This window comes from Myotis brandtii, unplaced genomic scaffold (assembly GCF_000412655.1).
Source record: "Myotis brandtii unplaced genomic scaffold, ASM41265v1 scaffold436, whole genome shotgun sequence".
Classification (NCBI taxonomy): domain Eukaryota; kingdom Metazoa; phylum Chordata; class Mammalia; order Chiroptera; family Vespertilionidae; genus Myotis; species Myotis brandtii.
The window spans coordinates 1,900,245-1,919,632 of record NW_005366679.1 but is presented as its reverse complement, the minus strand read 5'-3'; the positions used below and the strand labels follow the sequence as shown (position 1 = coordinate 1,919,632).

At 35.9% G+C, this 19,388-nt stretch overlaps 1 protein-coding gene across 1 annotated transcript in view; it reads left to right on the top strand.

Annotated features, from left to right (window-relative positions):
* GPR149 (G protein-coupled receptor 149) overlaps positions 1 to 17,233 on the top strand; it is a 47,768-nt gene extending 30,535 nt beyond the window's left edge. Inside the window, exon 4 of the mRNA XM_005874412.2 lies at positions 14,996 to 17,233. Coding sequence (XP_005874474.1) covers positions 14,996 to 15,568 — 573 coding nt within the window. The 3' untranslated portion in view covers positions 15,569 to 17,233. The remainder of the gene's footprint in view (positions 1 to 14,995) is intronic.
* The last annotated feature ends 2,155 nt before the right edge of the window (positions 17,234 to 19,388 follow it).

Below are 19,388 nucleotides of genomic sequence, written 5' to 3'. Positions count from 1 at the left end.
CCGAAGAAGAGAGAGGCAAGTAACCTAAAATTATACTACCTAGAAAGAAACATAGCTCTCTGTGCACATATACAGAGAGAAAGATGGATAGATAGATGGATGGAAGGAAAGAAGAAAGGAAGAAAGAAAGGAAGGAACATTATTTTATAATCCCAGTCCCTGGAATAGTGTCTGGCTCATATTAAGTACTCAATAAAAATACAGTGAATGAATGGATTAGATTGTATAATTTTTTTTCAGGAGCCATACTGCCCAGATTAGGATCTCTTGTCTATCACTTGTTATCTGTTTAACCTTGAAAAGGTACTTAAGATCTCTGTATTTCAATTATCTCACCTATAAGATGGGGGTAATAATAACAATCACTTCATCAAGGACATTCTTAAGTGAAACTGGATTGTGTGTGTGTGCGCGCGCATGCACATATGTGTAGTAATGAAACATACAATGCCTATTAGTAGAATTTGGTGCAACCACCTTGATTCATGTTGAAGTACCAGCAGTTTTATTTGTCATTGTTTCTGCACCATCAGTGAACATGTCAGCATAATGAAAATGGCAAATAATTTAGCTTTAGCATTATGAAAATAGTTTTGACTATCTGTATATTTTAAGAACCAACGCTCCAAATCCCCTCTTGCCAAAATGGAGTCTATATGCCAGAATTCTTGGATATTTTTAAGAATATGACCCTTCTTTCTGTACAACTACTTATGGAAGTGGGTGAATCTTTTGTTTCTTTTTGTAGCCACTACTTTTAGAAGCTTATGCATGAGGCTGAGTGCTCTCTTTATTTGGTGGCTGCTTGAATACATGGCTGCTCTCTTTTTTTTTTTTCATTTTATTATTGAATGAGATTCTGTGGCTGAACTATATTCAACCACCTTCACCCATAAGTGAATTTGGTTTTTTTAATTAATTAAAAATCACTGCTTTTTTTTTTTTTACTATTAAGGTTGGGGTTTTCTTTCATTTTGCAGCATTTTGTATTTAGTCGGAGGAACAGAAGCACTATGACTGTTATGGAATAAGAGACTCATTCAGAATTGTGGGGAAAGCTGGGGAAGTGAAGGTCTGGTTAAGAAGTTGGAGAGTCAGAGATGAAGTTACTAATCAGTCAACTTGAGAAAGCCAAGTATGTCCAGCCACCAAAGTAAGAATATGAAGGGGGAATTTGTGTAGATGTCTATGAAAAACTGTTGCCTCTGAATAAACTACAACCTCTATGGCTCCACAGCCAAGTATCTGGATGTAGATCAAGGTCATTGCCGGTCAACAATGCCAGTAGTCAGGAAGAAACTATAGATGAGGAGCAGGAAAGGTAGATGACAAGTTGGTACTTGCCAGGAACCTCTTCTGTCTCTGAATCTGCCTGTGAAAAGAGCTTTAAATGGTTATGGCCACTGCTCTGTTTCCACCTTCCAAATATTGAGCAAGTCCCTGTCTTGATCAAGTCTAACCTGAAAGCATACAAGGAAGGGGATTCTGAAGAATGGAATTCCCAGCTTAGCTATACTGCCTAAAAACATCAGTGTCCAATGGCATGTATTGTCTTTTTTAAAGGTATAAAACATTAGACTTTTAAATAATTTTCTAGATAAAATATATAAAAGAAAGTGGAGAATTTTTCCACTACTTTGTAAAAAATGTAATTTTGAAAAAAATTAGAAGAAAATCCCATTAATTTATATAATTTGTAATATCCATATAGGCTACATAGTGTTGAATGATTCTTTTTTCAAAACAGATTAAAATTCTTACAATTATAGTCACATGGAAGTTATCCTTAGTGTACTCACTATAGACCTATTTATTTAGTGTCAGAGCATGTACTGTATTTCAGGGTCTCCTGAATGTCACTGAAATACTCTTTAAAAATAAATTTATTGAGGAATATTTTACATATTATATAATTCTGCCATTTCAAATGTACAAGTCAATAATTTACCAAGTTGTGTAATCATCACCATAAATCCATTTTAAAATCTTTTTCTTACACCAATTAGATTCCCATGTGCCCACCTACTCTTAATCTATCACCATCCCCTGTCCCAGGATATTCTTAGTCAACTATCTGTCTCCATAAATTTTTTTTGGTTTGATCTTTTTACTATATCATGCTGTCTGATAAAAACATTTTTGTTTTCTATACTTTTACAAATAACATCAACATGAATTTAATATCTTTTCTAGGGTAAGAGCAATATTACCAAAAACATTGTATTTATTTTTTGAAACTGTGTTACAAATTAAAATATGTCTTCATTCCTGATCTAATTCTGGTCAATGAAGTATGAGAAAATTTTTTCATACAACCATTTTCAGTATATATTCCAAACTGATACAATACCCAATTGAATGAATGACTATTATTAAGATAAAAAACTATTTCACTTCGTTTTCATTCAGTATTATTCTGTATTAGTTTCATATATACTGCAAAGTGGTTAGATAATCATTTACTTTATAGAGAGGTCCCCCTGATGCTTCAAGTACCCACCTGGCCCCATACAGAGTTATCACGAAACTCTTGACTATACTAGTATTTTGTATGTTGTAATCTACATCTTTTATTATTTTTATTATTGATTTTTACAGAGAGGAAGGGAGAGGGATAGAGAGTTAGAAACATTGATGAGAGAGAAACATCGATTCAGCTGCCTCCTGCACACTCCCCACTGGGGATGTGCCCGCAACCAAGGTACATGCCCTTGACCGGAATCGAACCCAGGACCCTTCAGTCCGCAGGCCGATGCTCTATCCAGTGAGCCAAACCGGTTAGGGCTATAATCTACATCTTTGTGACTATACTGTAACTACTAATTTGTAGTGCTTAATCCCTTCACCTTTCTTTCTCAACCCCCCAGCCTACTTCCCTCTGACAACTGTCAGTCTGTTCTCTATGAGTCTGTTTCTATTTTGTTCATTTTGTTCTTTAGATTCCACATGTAAGTGAAATCATAAGATGAAAACTTTCATTTCTTAGGATTCATTTATTTCTATAAAAATCATATTTCTTTTCTAAATAAAATCAATGCATGCTTCCTTTCAAGGTACAATTTATTCTCTATTTCATTAGAAAAATAATTAGCAACACATGAAAATAAATTTATATATATATATATAATATCTGAGTTGAAATGTAATTATTAGAGATAACAGATTTAGCATCTATTACACCAGAGAATAGAAAAACTTATCCAATATTCTCAAAAACAACAACACACTTAAATTCAAAATTCCCACTGGATTTCTTATAGCCTTGATGGTTGTGCTCATGGGCTCAGATAAAATTTTAAAAAGTATGAACTGAAAATATGAGAATATGATTTTCCATAAATAAAAAATAATTTAAATGCAGTGCTATATTCATTTTAGGAGGTTATATTTTGGCCATAAGATCAATGTAGAATAAAAATTCATGCTGAAACTTATTTTTATCAGATTATTTATCAGAATGGTTCATCATTTGCAATAGATGTCATCTGAATAAAGCATCAGAATATATTACAGGTATTTGAAAAGATAAGACTTTGTTTTCAATTCTATTTAGCTATAAAATTGGCTTTGGGGAACTTCTATTATTCCTTCAACTGAACTTGAATTCTTTTCTCTACTTCTCTGCATTGCTAACACTATAAAATAAAATCCATTCACCCACAAAATAATGTAATATTTGTATTATAAAGAGCCTTACAGATTATATGTGCTTTGCTACTCAAAGTGTGGTCCAGGAGCCTCAGCATCATTTGAAAGCTTTTAGTAAGTGCAGAGTCTCAAGACTACCACAGACCTACTGAGTCAGAATCTGCATTTGCACAGAACAAAAGTTTTTAATTTTGAGGAAGTCTAATTTATAAATTTTCCTTTTATGGATCATGCTCTTTGCCAAGCCCTTGATCTCAAAGATTTTATCCTACGTTTTTAATAAAAGTTTTATAGTTTTACATTTAAGTCTATGATCCATTTTGAGTAAATTTTTGAATAAATTATGAAACTTAGTTCTAGGTTAATTTTTTTGTTTATGGATATCCAATTGCTCCAGCAGCATTTGTTTAAAAGGCTACCTTTTCTCTATTGAATTGTTTTTGCACCTTTGTTAAAAAGCAGTTGGGCATATATGTGTTGGTCTACTACTCCTGGGTTCTCTTTTCTATTCCATTGATCTATGGTCTATCCCCTCCGCCAATAACACAGTCTTGATTATTGTAGCTAAATTGAAGTTAGGTAGACTTATTACTCCCACTATATCCATTTGGGGGGAACTAATTATTCTTGAATAGAAATTCTGGAATAATCATTTTAGAATAATCATGTGTATATCTGCAAAAAAAATTGGATGGGATTTTAATAGGAATTACATTAAACTCATATATCAATTTGGGGAGGACTGACATCTTTACTATGTCAGGTCTTCCAGTTCATGTACATGATGTTTCTCCATTTATTCAGATCTTTCATTTCTTTCATAAATGATATTGTACCCAGCATATAAGTACTATACAGGTTTGTTAGACTAATACCTAGGTATTTCACTTTTTAAGTGATTATAAATGGTACGGTATTTTCAATTGTGATGTCCATATGTTAACTGCTATATAGAAATACAAATGACTGGAAGTTTAACTTATAGACAACTTTGACTAGCTCATTTATTAGTTCTAGGAGTTTGTGTAAATTCCTTGGGATTTTCTACTATGAACAATCATATCATCTGTATTATTAACAGTTTTAGTTCTTCCTTTCTGATATGTGTTCCTTTAATTTCCTTTTCTTGACTTATTTCACTGTCTAGAACTTCCAGCACTATGCTGAATAGGAGTGGTAAGAACTGACATCCTTGCCTTGCTCTTGATCTTAAGTGAAACGAGTGTCTCACCATTAAGGATAATGTTAGTGGTAGCATCCTTATAGATGCTCTTTATCAAGATGAGGTACTTACTATCTATTCCTAGTGTTCTTTCATAATAAATGGATGTTGAATTTTGTCAAATAGTTCTTCTGCATCAATTCATGTAATCATGTGATTTTTCTTCTTCAGCCTATTAATATGGTGGATCACATCAACTTACTTCCGAATATGGAAACTAGCCTTGTAGTTCTGGAATAAACCCAACATAGTCATAGAGTATAATTCTTGTTATTGACTGCTGAATTCCATTTGCAAATATTTGTTAAGGATGTCTGCATCTATATTGAGAAAGGTGATGAAGTCTACAGCTATAACTGTGAATTTGACCACTTCTTATTTCTCTTCTGCAGTCTGCTTTACATGTTTTGCCGCTCTGTTGTTTGACATATACACGGAATTACTATCTTCTTGGTAGATAGATTCTTTTATCATTATATAATAATCCTTCCTGTCTCTAGTAATGTTCTTTGCTCTGTAGTCTATTTTATCTGATGTTAATATAGCCATTTTTGCTTTATTTGATTGATGCTTGCATGCTATATCTTTTTCCATCCTTTTACTTTCAGCCTGCCTATATCATTACCTTTGAAGAGAGTTCTGTGTAGACATTGTATAGTCAGGTCATGTTTTAATCCATTCCAGTAATCATTGGCTTTTATTTTGTATATTTAGACAATTAGAATAAAATAGGGCAGAGGAATATGCTGCCTGAATAGTACGTGAACATTTTAAAAGTAACATTACATTACCTATATCCTCCTAAGCTCCTTATATCAACTACCGGTAGTAGACACTAGCACTAAAAATCTCAAAAATGTCATGAATTCCTCTCTCACCTCCCAATACTTATGGAGCACTTTGTGTGAAGCACTCAACTAATCATTTAACATGCATGAGCTCATTTATTCTTCCTATTTTGCAAGTGACATAACTGAAGCTTGGAGAGGTAAGGATTACAGGGATGGGGCTCAACTGAGTTCAAAGGCAGGTAGGTGTATGTGACTCTATAGCAGTACTTCACTCTCTTGTTCCCATAGGACTTTGCAGGTTCTAGGTAGATTAGGAGAGTGAGGTGTTATTCATATTTTATCTGCCAACACTATGACTTGAAGTAAGAGCAGAACAGCTAAGAGCAGATTATCCTTGATTTGGGTTTGACTATGACATTTACTAACTTGAGTTATCTCCCCATGACTCAATTATGTCATCTACAATATTGGGATGAGGAGTGTTCCTATTTTATATGGTTGATGTGAAAAGTATATAAGAAAATGTACAGGGTGGGGCAAACATAGGTTTACTAAACGTTTAAATGAAGGTGACAGTATGACACAGGAATATTTGGGAGTTGAATATATGAAAATAAAATTCTAAAAGTAAATTATTAAAAATCTAGTGAATTGTTTTTTTCACAAAGTTCTTGCTCTCCCTGCTATTTTTTAAGTGTTCCTGTCTCTTATCTCCCAAACCACCTTAGATGGTCAACATTACTTATTACTCAAAGTACTGTACTTTTACATGCCTAAGTTACCCAAATCATCTAGAGATAATCTGTATGATCTTAATTTATATTAAAATTGTCAGTCTCTTGAATTGCTCATGAGTTAATAACAGAATTCTAGTTTCCAGGGCAGAAAACCCATGATCCACTCTTGGCTAAGGCAGATTTCTTTTTCTTTTTTTATTAAATATATTTTATTTATGTTTTTACAGAAAGGAAGGGAGAGGGATAGAGAGTTAGAAACATCGATGAGAGAGAAACATCGATCAGCTGCCTCCTGCACACTCCCTACTGGGTATGTGCCCACAACCAAGGTACATGCCCTTGGCCGGAATCGAACCTGGGACCCTTGAGTCTGCAGGCCGACACTCTATCCACTGAGCAAAACCGGTTAGGGCTAAGGCAGATTTCTTATAAAGTGACAGCATGATGCAGTGGAAAGAGCACTTAACTTGGAGTTAAGAAACCTGAGACCTGGTACCAGTCCTGATATTATTACCTACTACAGGCCCGGTGCACGAATTCATGCACAGGGGAGGGAGGGCTCTCAGCCTGGCTTGCGCTCTCTTGCAGCAACCCTGGCCTGCAGGGATCAGGCCTAAACTGGCAGTCAAACATCCCCCAAGGGATATAGCAGTGTGCCAAGCAGCACATGGCCAGGGAGGAGCCCAAGCCAGGGCTGGGCACCACTTGCGTTCATCCTGGCCTGCTGTACCTTCTACCACCGCTCAGTCGGGAGAGGCTCCTGCCGCTGCAGCTGTGCTCGCCAGCCATGAGCCTGGCTTCTGGCTGAGCAACGCTCCCTCTGTGGGAGAGCACTGACCACCACGGGGAAGCTCCTGCATTGAGCGTCTGCCCCCTGGTGGTCAGTGCATGTCATAGCAACTGGTTGACCAGTCATTCCGGTTGTTTGGTAGTAACAGTCGCTTAGTCTTTTATATATATAGATGTGACCCTGGGCAAGCAGTTTCCCATCCAGGGCTGTCAGTTCTCCCAATATCAAATGAGAAACTAAAACTGCATGATCTCTGCTGATTGCTAGGATCCTATGTGCTATCCCAATATGTTTTTCTTGAATGATTTAGATAATCAACAGCATACTTCATCATGTTAGGAGAAAATTTTGGAGCAACTCTTTTATATTGTAATTTCACTCTGAATTCACCTGGAGGCTTAAAGTGAAGAAGAAAAAAGATTCAATATACCCAAGGCCAGTCAGTCTGAATCAATTACCAGAGCAGATTGTTTGTGCTAATGTGTTTACATGGCATGCTTTCTCCTCCTGAAGCATTTCTGAGATTTAGAGACTGCTTTTCATTTTCAAACAAAAAAGCTTCCAGCCACCTACACTAAGGAATACAACAATAATGGATTGTCATTATTCCCAACAGTTTATGCTAATTCATTGACTTTCAAGTGGAAAGAAAGCAGAGAGTACTAAATGAGAAGTTTTATGTTCTCTGAAGCTGTCATTTTTTATCATGCACTAAACTTTTGCACACAATTCAGTCCCCTAATATTCTATTTTATTTTTATTAAAAAATAGGTTTTTATATGTTTTTCTGATGTACTTGTAACTATTATCATTTAATGCATAGCACTGTTAAAATATAAAAAATGAATTTTAAGCAGCAACATTTTAAAAAGATTATCTTATTTTTTATGCTTTAGGAAGTTAAAATATGCGATCTAAAAAGCCTACAAAGTCATTGTTTCAGATTCATTGTCATGCACACATTTATTCACCTAACTAAATACATATTTTTAAATTATGTTTTTATTGCCTTTTTTGGAGAGAGAATGGAAGGGAGAGGGACAGAGATAGAAACATTGATGAGAGAGAAACATCAATATAAATGGCTGCCTCCTGCATGCCCCCTACTGGAACTCGAGCCTGCAACCAAGGCATGTGCCCTGACCAGGAGTGGAACTGGTCATTCTTGGTGCATGGGTTGACATTCAACCTTTGAGCCACACCGGCCAGACTAACACATATTTTTAAGGGGTTGCCACATGCCAGCCACTGTGATAGATAGCAGAGAAAATAAAGAGCAACAAGGAATCTTCCTTTAAGGAGATTTCAGTCTATGTGGATTTAACAGAAATGCCACAATTCTAATCTCCAGAAGAAAATGGGCAGTTATCAAACTCTGTAAAATGTCTATTTACATATGTGTTTTAGTAATATTTTGCATGAAACATTACATTAGTTTCCTAGGGCAACCATAACAAATCACGACAAACTTAGATAGCTTAAAACATCAGAAAGCTAGTGACTCACATTTCTGGAGGTCAGAAGTCTAAAATCAAGGTGTAGGCAGGGCCTTACTCCTCTGAGGCTCTAAGAGAGGATCCTTTCTTCTTGGTTTATGACAGCGTAACTCCAACTGCTGTCTCCTTTCCATGTCCATCTTCCCGGTGTCAGTCTATGTCCAATTTTCTCTTTCCTTAAAAGAACGGGAGTCACTGAAATTAGGGTTCACCCTAATCCCGTATGACTTTATCTTAATTTGATTATATCTGCAAAGACCTTATTTCCAAATGAGGTCATATTCACAGGCTGTAGGTGGAGATGAACTTTGGAGGGGATACTGTTCAACTCAGTACAAAGATAAAAATAAACTAAACCAATATTAACAGTTTTTTATATTATCTCCTTCTTACAATTAATGTTAATTTTCTTGTCAGGTTTTATTGCTTTTTACTTTTAGTCTTTTTTTGAAATTGTTCTTGAACTTTATCAATGGTTTGCAAATCTATAGGCTACATTGCAGCTTGTGACTCAAGTACTATAATTTATTTTTTTTTGAAGTGGAATTCTCTGTTTATTTTAACTTAATATTAACATTGACAGCTTGTTAGACTCAAATGTTTATAATACTTTTTCAATAAAATTAGTGCGGAGAATCTAATACAGACCCTGGCCACTGTGAAAGTGCTATAAATTTTTGCCTGGCTAGGGCCGGAGGATCTTGTTCCTTTCTGATAATTATTTTTCTCCATCTGGTTTGTCTCCTTTCTCCTAACCTAAAAATAGCACAAACCCAAATACAGAATGTTGGTTCACAAACCCCAAATGCAAAACAAACCCCAAACACAGCACAAATCCCAAAAGCAACACAAACACCAAACTGACTACCGAACTGAACTCTGAGGTTGACTACCATCATAAGCCACCCACACTCATTACTCTACCCCTGTATCTTGATGACCTCTAGTAATATTTTATATTCTCTGCCCCCTCTATTACCTAATTAATTTCCATGAGCAAAGTCATCAGCAGCAGCATATAATTTAGAAATATCTATATATATAAAAGCCTAAGCGACCATTACGGTGGAATGACCGGAATGACCAGTCGCTATGATGCACACTTGAGCAGGCAGGCAGACGAGCGGTTGGGGCAAGCGGTCCCAGATTGCGAGAGGGATGTCCTACTGCTGGTTGTCTGACTGCAGGGATCAGGCCTAAACTGGCAGTCGGACATCCCCTGAGGGGTCCCGGATTGCAAGAGAGTGCAGGCTGGGCTCAGGGACAGCCCTCTCCTATGTACAAATTTCGTGCACCAGGCCTCTAGTAAAATATAAAAGTTGAAATCCTTCCCCATCTACTTCCAGAAAAAAGTTTTTTCAAACCTTTTTCTATGCCTACAATATGTATATGTGTATTCCTGTGTATCTATTTTTTATCCCTGTAAACATATAATTTACTGGATTCATTTCTGGTAGGTGTTTTTCTACAAGAAAACTGGATTGTACTATTAATATTATTTTACAATTTACTTTTATAACTTAAAATGGTATTTTTACTCATCTGTAAAAATTGAGCTCTGCTCTGGGAAGGATTCTTAGGCCTCCTTTTCCCTCCCTCCACCTCGGTTAAGTGCTATTATTCCACATTCTCACAATTTTTCAGCTTGGATCTATTGTAGCATGAATCACAGGAAAATGTAATTGTTTACAAGCTTCATTATTTCTGTATTCTATGGGCTCTTAAGACCTGAAAGCCTCTTCATTCTTGCTACAGGCCTACCAGCTAGCCCAGTGCTAGCATTTAATAGTAATTGAATGTCTGTTCTCACAGCTTCTGATTTCTCTCCATTTTAGCCCTCCCTCCATATCCTAAAAGAGGTGGAAAATTCTGCTGATTTTACTCAAATTCTGTCAGGTCCCTCCCTGAATCTCTATCCCTATTACTACTCCCTTAGTCCAAGCTCCTATTTTCCCTCCACTAACGCAATGTTTCTCTAACTTAAATAATAGTCTCTTTTAAAGAAAACATTTTTTATGAACTTGTTGAATCAAATTTTTGATTTTGATTAAAGACATACAAACAAAATTTGGCATAAACCTTACACTAATACTTCTTACATAAATCTAAAACCAAAACAACTTAAACATTAAATACTTTCATAACCAATAAAATTAAAACTACTGAATTAGCCTTAAGTGAATGTACTATTTTGCTAAAACTAACTTGCCAATTTTGGATTAATAGTATAAAGATATATGCTCAGAACTGTTTCTATATAATCTGTCCCTGTGTTTCTACTTTTATGACTCTCAAATGGAGACCATCATTTTAAATAAGAATGTTTCAATATTTGCAGAAAAATATATGTATATTTCATATTCATGTTACTAGTGTGTTACATGTACAGATATATACACAATGTGTCAGCACATATATTCAGCTATTATAAACATGCATGAAAGAAAAAAGATGTCACAAAATAATTTTGATAACAAAAGACTTAGTGTGCTATTTCAGAATAATGAGACTTCATACTTAGCAAAACTCTGGCACTATGCAACTCTCAAATACCAATTTTAATGAGCTGTCATTTGATAACTCAGTAAAGCTTGTTTGTTCATTTAAAGATAAGGTTAGCAAGGGAGAGTTACTAAAATGTGCATTATGTGGATGTATTAAACCAGACACACAAAAAAATTATTTATCACATTTGCTTTTATATTAACTGCTCATCAGTGATTCAAGTTGGTATATGGTATAAAGACATGTTATGCTATTGATGCTCTAACAAATGTGCTTTTTAAATAGATGTGCCAATACTGCTGGGCACTGGTAACTCAGTTTTCTCATCACATTTTTCTGTTTTCTTTTTAAATATATTTTTATTGACTTCAGAGAGGAAGGGAAAGGAAGAGAGAGAGAAAAACATCAATGATGACAGAAAATCATTGATTGGCTACCTCCTGCAGGCCCCCTACTGGGGATGGAACCTGCAACCTGAACATGTGCCCTAACTGGGAATCGAACCCTGACCTCCTGGGAGGTCAACACTCAACCACTGAGCCACAGTGGCTGGGCACATTTTTCTTTTTTTGAATATAATAATCCATAGGACTCTGTTTATGCAACATTCTATATCAAAGAGAAAACTCATAAACAATTTTTTAAGTTCTGATGTAGCGTTTTTTTTATCTTCTTCCAAAAAATTGTAATGTAAGGAAGTTCAGCTTTCAGGTTAACTAGCTTTCAGAATAAAGAAGGCTGTGCGGGGTATGTATAATTCACATTATTAAATGACAGTCAGATTTTCTGATTATATAAATGTCTGTCAATTTTGATTTTTTTAAAAAACAGAAATTTCTGACTTTGATGACAAAGGTTTTCTCAGGATGGAAAACCTTTAAGTTGGCCCTTTAATTTATGACTTATTACTCAGAAAGAATGGCTTTTAAAACTGTAAATTTAAAACTATAAATCTTTTTTTTCGTTTTCTTTTAAAAAAAATATATTTTATTGATTTTTTACAGAGAGGAAGGGAGAGAGATAGAGAGCCAGAAACAGCGATGAGAGAGAAACATCGATCAGCTGCCTCCTGCACAACCCCCACCGGGGATGTGCCCGCAACCAAGGCACATGCCCTTGACTGGAATCGAACCTGGGACTCTTCAGTCTGCAGACCGACGCTCTAACCACTGAGAAAACCAGCCAGGGCATCTTTTTTTCTTTTTTAATGTTTATGTATTGATTGATTTTAGAGAGAAAGAGGAAAGGGAGAGTGAGAGAGAAATATCAATTTATTGTTCCACTTATTTATACACATTCATTAGTTGCTTCTTGTATGTGCCCTGACCGGGAATCCAACCCACAACCTTGGAATTTTAGGACAGCGCTTTAAGAAACTGAGCTACCCAGCCAGGGCCTAAATCTTTTCTTGATTCTTAATATCCATTTCAAATACCACCCTATATGAAATCTTCTACCAGATGTTGTCATGCCTTACTTAAACCCACAAAACTTGGTTCCTATCTCTAATAGACACTTAAAGTTTTATTTTGTTTCTTCACGTCTATCTCACCCAATTACCTGTGAAGTCTTTGAATCAAGTATAGTAAATCTTTATATAGAGGCCCAGTGGCCCAGTGCATGAAATTCCTGCATGGGTAGGGTCCCTAGTGGCTGCCGCCTGCCAGCGGGGGGGGGGGGGGGGCTCCCCCTGGCCACCTGCCAACACTGCAGCCAGCCCTGCCCCCTGGCTGAACTCCCAGTCAAGGGGACAATTTGCATATTAGGCTTTTATTATATAGGAAATGTATTATATGTATAGTTTATAGTATATCTGTACAACCAATTTAAATTCAGGATAGTGCACATAATAGGTACTCAGCAAATGTTTCATGAATGAATGTATAAAATAAATAAATAAAAGTCACTTCTCCTTTGCCAAAAGTTGTTGCCACTCAAACAATTCTCTGGTACTGCAATGAACCTAAGAATTGTCCCTCTGTCTCTCCTGCTTCAGTCAACATCACACATGTGAAGCTGGTGAAGTTCTTTGCCTCAGCAGAAGGGTAAACTGATCTTTACAGTGTAAGATTTCAAAGTTTATGAAAGAACAAGGCCCTCAAGTTAGGTTCCCAGGTTTCCTGATAGATAAACAGAGCTCAAGATTTCTCCATAGGGAATAACGGAAAGCCTAGTGACATGTCTCACATGTCCTAGACTGTACTTTTTATGGTCCCTAAATTCAAGGAGTGAGGCATGATGGCATGAGGCATCCTCCTGTAAAAATTCTCCAAGTAGATGAGAATCCAAACTATTCACCAATAGCAGGACCCTGGTCCTGGACTTTCTCTAGCCACTCTTAGGTCCATATACAAAATGCCCATGGCTAACAGGGTGACCAACCATTCTGGTTTCTTTGGGATAGAGAGATTTCCTGGGATACTGGAATTTCAGTGCTAAAACTGGGACAGTCACAGACACACTGGGGAGATGGATCATCCTAAATTGGCAAAACACCATGAGCCTTCGTGCTAATTCCCCTACTGGAAAAACACTCTTAAGCCAACACTCTTAACACTCCTCAGTTAGTATCTCCAGGCTTTACAGGTGACACATGTATAAATGTATAGGTTAACCATCCCATAGCCCCTTCTTTTTGAATGAATGAAGGGCTATGTCATTTCTTTAGTTACAGTAATGGATACCAAGCCTCAGCATGCAACAGAATCACCTGGAAGGCTTATTTAAAGTACAGATTGATCAATGTTTGTTTGTTTTTCTCTCTCTCTCCCGTCTTCCCTTCCACTCTCTCTAAAATTCAATGGAAAAAATATCCTCAGGTCAGGATTAACAAAAAAATCAATTAATTAATTAAATAAAATATAGATTACTGAGCTCCACCCTCAGAGTTTCTAATTAAGTAGTTGTGGAATGGAGCTCAAAAATCACATTTCTTACAAGTTACAAGGTGATACTGATGATGTTTGATCTAGAGACCTAGGTTTGAGAACCTCTGCTCTAGAAGTTTGGCATATCTTCTTCTGAGACTAACATGTAATCAAAAAAGGAGCCCATTAAAAGAATAAAGGTATGAATCAACAACATAAAGTACAGACTATCATAAAATTTGGTATTTTCTTCATTTCTTAAATATTTCTCAATGGTGAGTACAATTTTTAAAAAAGTTTAATACACAAAGTTTTAAATATAAAAAGGTTTAAATTTTTAGGCAAGTTTTTGCAGAGATATTGGGGGAGTTCCTGATCACTGGGTTTACTTAAACGACTGTGATTTCTCTGTGGAAAAATAAGCATACTGTAGCACAGTTTCGGTGAAACTTGGTTCCTCTTTTGTGTGCGCAAACCTAACCACTGAAATATTTTTTGTACCTAACCTGAATCATAGTTCTCTCTGGCATTCTAAGGGGGACTGGGGTGCTTTCAATCTATGCAAACTTCTCAATGTTACTGACTATGTAGCAAAAACATAAAAGCAATTCTAGATTATAAATTGCATTTAATTTTATGCTCAAATTCTTCTCTTGAAACATCTACTGCTGCCCATCAATACACAAATTTTGTTTTCGGCAATAGAAATATCTCCCATATCCTCAAAGAAAGGTTCCTGACTGCCCTCATTTAGATGTTGTATTTGACCTAGAACAAACTGCATGATGGAAGAATTTAAAGCCATTATCTATAAAAGGCTTCTAGGGAAATAGATCTCTATTAGCAAAAAATTACCATTTTGATGAATAAAACGACTTTCTAAATGGCCTAATCTCAGAAACTAGTTTTCAATAATCACTATTTTGTTTTTGTCCCCAGCGTTCCGGTGGTGGCCTTGCCATTCCCTTGTGTGCGTTTCAGGGGATGGTGTCTCTCCAAGCCCCTACAGGGAAAACACTATCTCTTTCTACCTATGAGGTAAGCACAGAAGGACAGAAAATAACCCCAGCCTCTAAGAAAATAGAAGTCTATCGATCCAAAAGTGTTGGCCATGAACCAAACTCAGAAGATTCTCCATCCACATTTGCGGACACCAGTGTAAAAATACATTTGGAGGTTCTTGAAATTTGTGATAATGAAGAGGCCTTGGACACTGTGTCGATCATTAGCAACATCAGCCAGTCCTCCACACAGGTCCGATCTCCATCCCTACGCTACTCACGGAAAGAAAACAGATTTGTTTCATGTGACTTAGGAGAAACAGCCTCGTATTCTCTCTTTTTACCCACAAGTAATCCTGATGGTAATATCAACATCTCCATCCCAGACACCGTTGAAGCACACAGGCAGAACAGTAAAAGGCAGCATCAAGAGAGGGATGGCTACCAAGAGGAAATCCAGTTGTTAAATCAAGCTTACAGGAAAAGAGAGGAAGAAAGCAAGGGTAGCTAGTGACCACTTGGTCTAGTACAGGCAAGAATGGTGCCTCAACTTCACCCCGCTAAACTAACACCTTTGTTCTAAGGCTCTTTGATTTCCTTTTTCATTTGTTGGTTTACATAAGCTTTACAGATATATTAGTTACTTATTTGTACTGCAAACAGCTGGAAATAGTGCAAACATTTAAGTGCTTTTGATGTGTCACTTTAATGATCACACACTGTGGTAATTAAAAGATTTGTTTCTTATCCAATTTCTAAAAATCTTTTCTAAATCAAATCTTGGCCTAGTTTATTAATGTTTTGCCAATGTTTGTCAACATCAGAGTAAACAAAAAATTATATAAGCTTAATGAGTATACTGTTCCCATGCATGTTTCTACACATAATGTTGGGCTTTAAACTGCAAGGGGGAAAAAGACATTTGGGGAATGAAAGAAATGTAGCAAAACTCTTGAGTTGTGTTGGAAGAGGCTTGCCGAAATGTGATTAGCAAAGCAAGCTTATTACAGTTACAGCTTTAACTTTGCACTGATGTCTAGAAAATATATTCTTGTATAAAATTGCAAATTAACTTCCAACTTCAAACCATGCATGTCCCTAGTCCGTAAATAGTTGTTTCCTTCATTTCTATAAAATACAAATTGTTTACTGAATTTTTAAATTTTCTTTCTCTCTTTAATATAACAGTGTTTTCTTTTCATCTTTTCAGTATGTCAAGACTGCCCTAAAAACAAATACTTTGTGTGTTACAAGTGGAACTACAAATAGTCTTTGACTGAAACATTATTAGGAAAGGTTGTAAATATAAACTTCATCATTTCTAGAACTGTTCACTTGAATTGAATGGAAATTGAGGAAAAACTGCCAAATTAATTTCTGTGAGGTACACCCAACTAGACTAACAAAATTTCTGGGTAAAGTAGAGAAAAATCCTCTAAGTCCAAAACAAAAGTGTCTGTTTCTAAAGCTGCAGATTTGACAAACTTTCTTAGCCATTTTTAAAGCACAGAAAATTTTAGTTCAAATAATATTCCAACTTTAGGTGCTTTTTTCTTTCTCAAAGATATGAGTATCTCAAGCAAAGAAACAATCCAATATATTTTATTAAATGATTGTTAGGTACATATTTCAAGATTACTGAAAACCAATATTTAAAGAGCATGAGAATTTGATTGGAAAATAGTAATATCCTCTTTCCCTTCTGTGTCCACATTCTCCCCACCCCCCACCCCTACCCCCACTGTAACTGGGCCTATGCTGTGGCAACTGAAAAACAAAAACAACTTGGTTGTTGAATTAACCACACCATGGATACACTTAAATGCTCTGCTGTATTGACACTATACCAGGATAATTTAGCCCAAAGCCAGAGCTTGGAAGGCTAATCAGTATCACATTAGTAACCTATAACACATCAAACTCCAACCCAACAGTGGTTGAATCTACAAAAACCCTCTACAGGGGATGTGCCTAAGCTTGATCAGAGAGGAGAAGGTTCAGCTACATCAGTGTAAAATCCACTTACACTTTAATGTCATTGTGACTATAAAAATGTGTTCCTGATATAATAAGAAATGATATAACACCCTTATAGATATTTTGTGCTATATTTAAATACCTTACCCTTGCATTATTCTATTGTTCTTCTTATTAATAAATATTACATTTCATATAAGTTGTCTCTTTTTTCTATAAATTATATATCTACAGACAAAAGCTACTTACCTAATAAAAATATCACCATCTGGTGGTAACTCATATAAACTGAAAAGACTTAATCTCTAAAACTCCCTAGTAATAATATAAACACATAATATATAATCCCAAAGACTTCCAAGAGTTGTGACTGACAGAAGTAACCATTTTGAAGACAGCAAACATCACGGTATTACTCACAATATAATAAAAAAGAGACCCGGTTTGCATTATTTGGAAGCTTTTCTCAACATGGTTCTGTAGTATTGCATTTCATAAGCAGTCTCTTAATTTCTCATACTAGTCAGCGCCTTCCAATCGTTTATTTATTATAATATTGAATGAATGCCTATTACATGCTGGATTTTGTTCTAGGTAGTTAGGAGTATAACTGTGAACAAAAACAATCCAAATATAAGTATACTGTGTGTTTAAGCCAACTGCAAATTTAGACAACATAGTCCACACAGAACTTTACTCACTTCTGACACCAATTGTGAGTTCAGAATGTTCCCCAAACCACCATCAGTCTCAATACTTCACCAGAAGGACTCACAGAACTCACTGAAAACTGTACACTCACAGTTATGGAGTACTGCATGGCAAGAATACAGATTTAAATTAATCAAGAGAAGAAGCACACACAGCAGAATCCAGAAAAAGTCTAAATGTGAAGCTTCTGTTGTCCCCTCCACATGGAGTCATGGATAGCATTCCCGCCTCAATGTGTATAACTATCTTGCTTGTAAAGTGGAAAGAACATGGGGTTAGGAATCAGAAGGATTAATTTCAATCTCTGATTCTGACTTTACCACAGTTTGACCACACTTAAACTCTCCAGAACTCAGTTTATTCTAGACTAGATGTTAGAAAGATTAGGGGTGAAGTGATCCCAGAAAGATTAGATGATCTCTAAAACCTTTTAGCCATTCTAAGATACTAAATGAAGGCTAAACAAAAACCTACTGTGATTACATGATTCTCTTCTTCATTCAAGAAGGATATCCTTAATGGATTTGGGCCTAGCAAAGACTTCATATTCTTGAATGAAGAGACCTCAATGCTCACAAATTTTAGTATTAAGACCAGGAAAAAGACTCCCCAAAGGTAAGTAAGGCAAGAGAAGCTGGTAGTAGGAACAGACATACAGGAGGACAGATCAATTTGAGATAATAAAAAAGTAAAATCTAGAATTCCAGGGGAATACAAGGTTTCAATGAGTAATTTTTCTCTTTAGCTTGGACATACTGAAATCTATAACCAGAGATTATATGATTATATATATATATACATATATACGCACACACACACATATAAATACATTAAAAATATGGTCTGATTGCAAAGCTCCAAGCAGGAAATGTGGCAAGCTGAAATGGGAAAAGGAATTCATAATACAAACACATCTTCCATTCTTTCTCCCCCATATGTCCTTCACATTATCCTACAATAATAAGGTCTTCTTGTTCTTCGACTTGCTATGTGTCACAGATTTCCATTTCTTCATATCACCTTTCTTAAGGCAAACTTCACTCTGTCACCTCCCTGGAGTTATAATTGTGTAATGTCTATTGGGGAACTTGGCTTATGGGGGTAGGATTAAAAATATATCCATTTAGTATCTATAATAATAAAAGCATAATATGCTAATTAGACCAGATGTCCTTTCAGATGATCTTCCAGACAAAGCTGGGGCTGCAAGGGAAACCCGGGTTTCGGGTGCCAGAGGGAAGCCGGTGCCAGCAGCCAGGGAAAGGAAGACCTACTCTTGTATGAATTTCGTGCATCATGCCTCTAGTTTTAAAAATATTTTTGATAAATAGGTAAATTGAGGTTTTGATTATTGAAAATAGAAGCTTTATAAATCAAGGAGGTGTAAGTAATGTGTAGACACCTAATTTTTATTAACTTTCATAAGACTGCATTATTTCTTATGAACTATATCAGTAATAGTGGTATTCTTTCCTTGCAATTGTCTCATTGTTTTTAGTCTTTCTGTTCCTTGCGTTTCTTGGCCTAACTATAGTAAAAGAGAGAAAAAAAAATAGTACCTGCTTATATTACCTGACATAAAATAAGCACTCATTAAATGCTACTTATCATTCCTTTTCCTACTCCTGGTTATAACATGGACA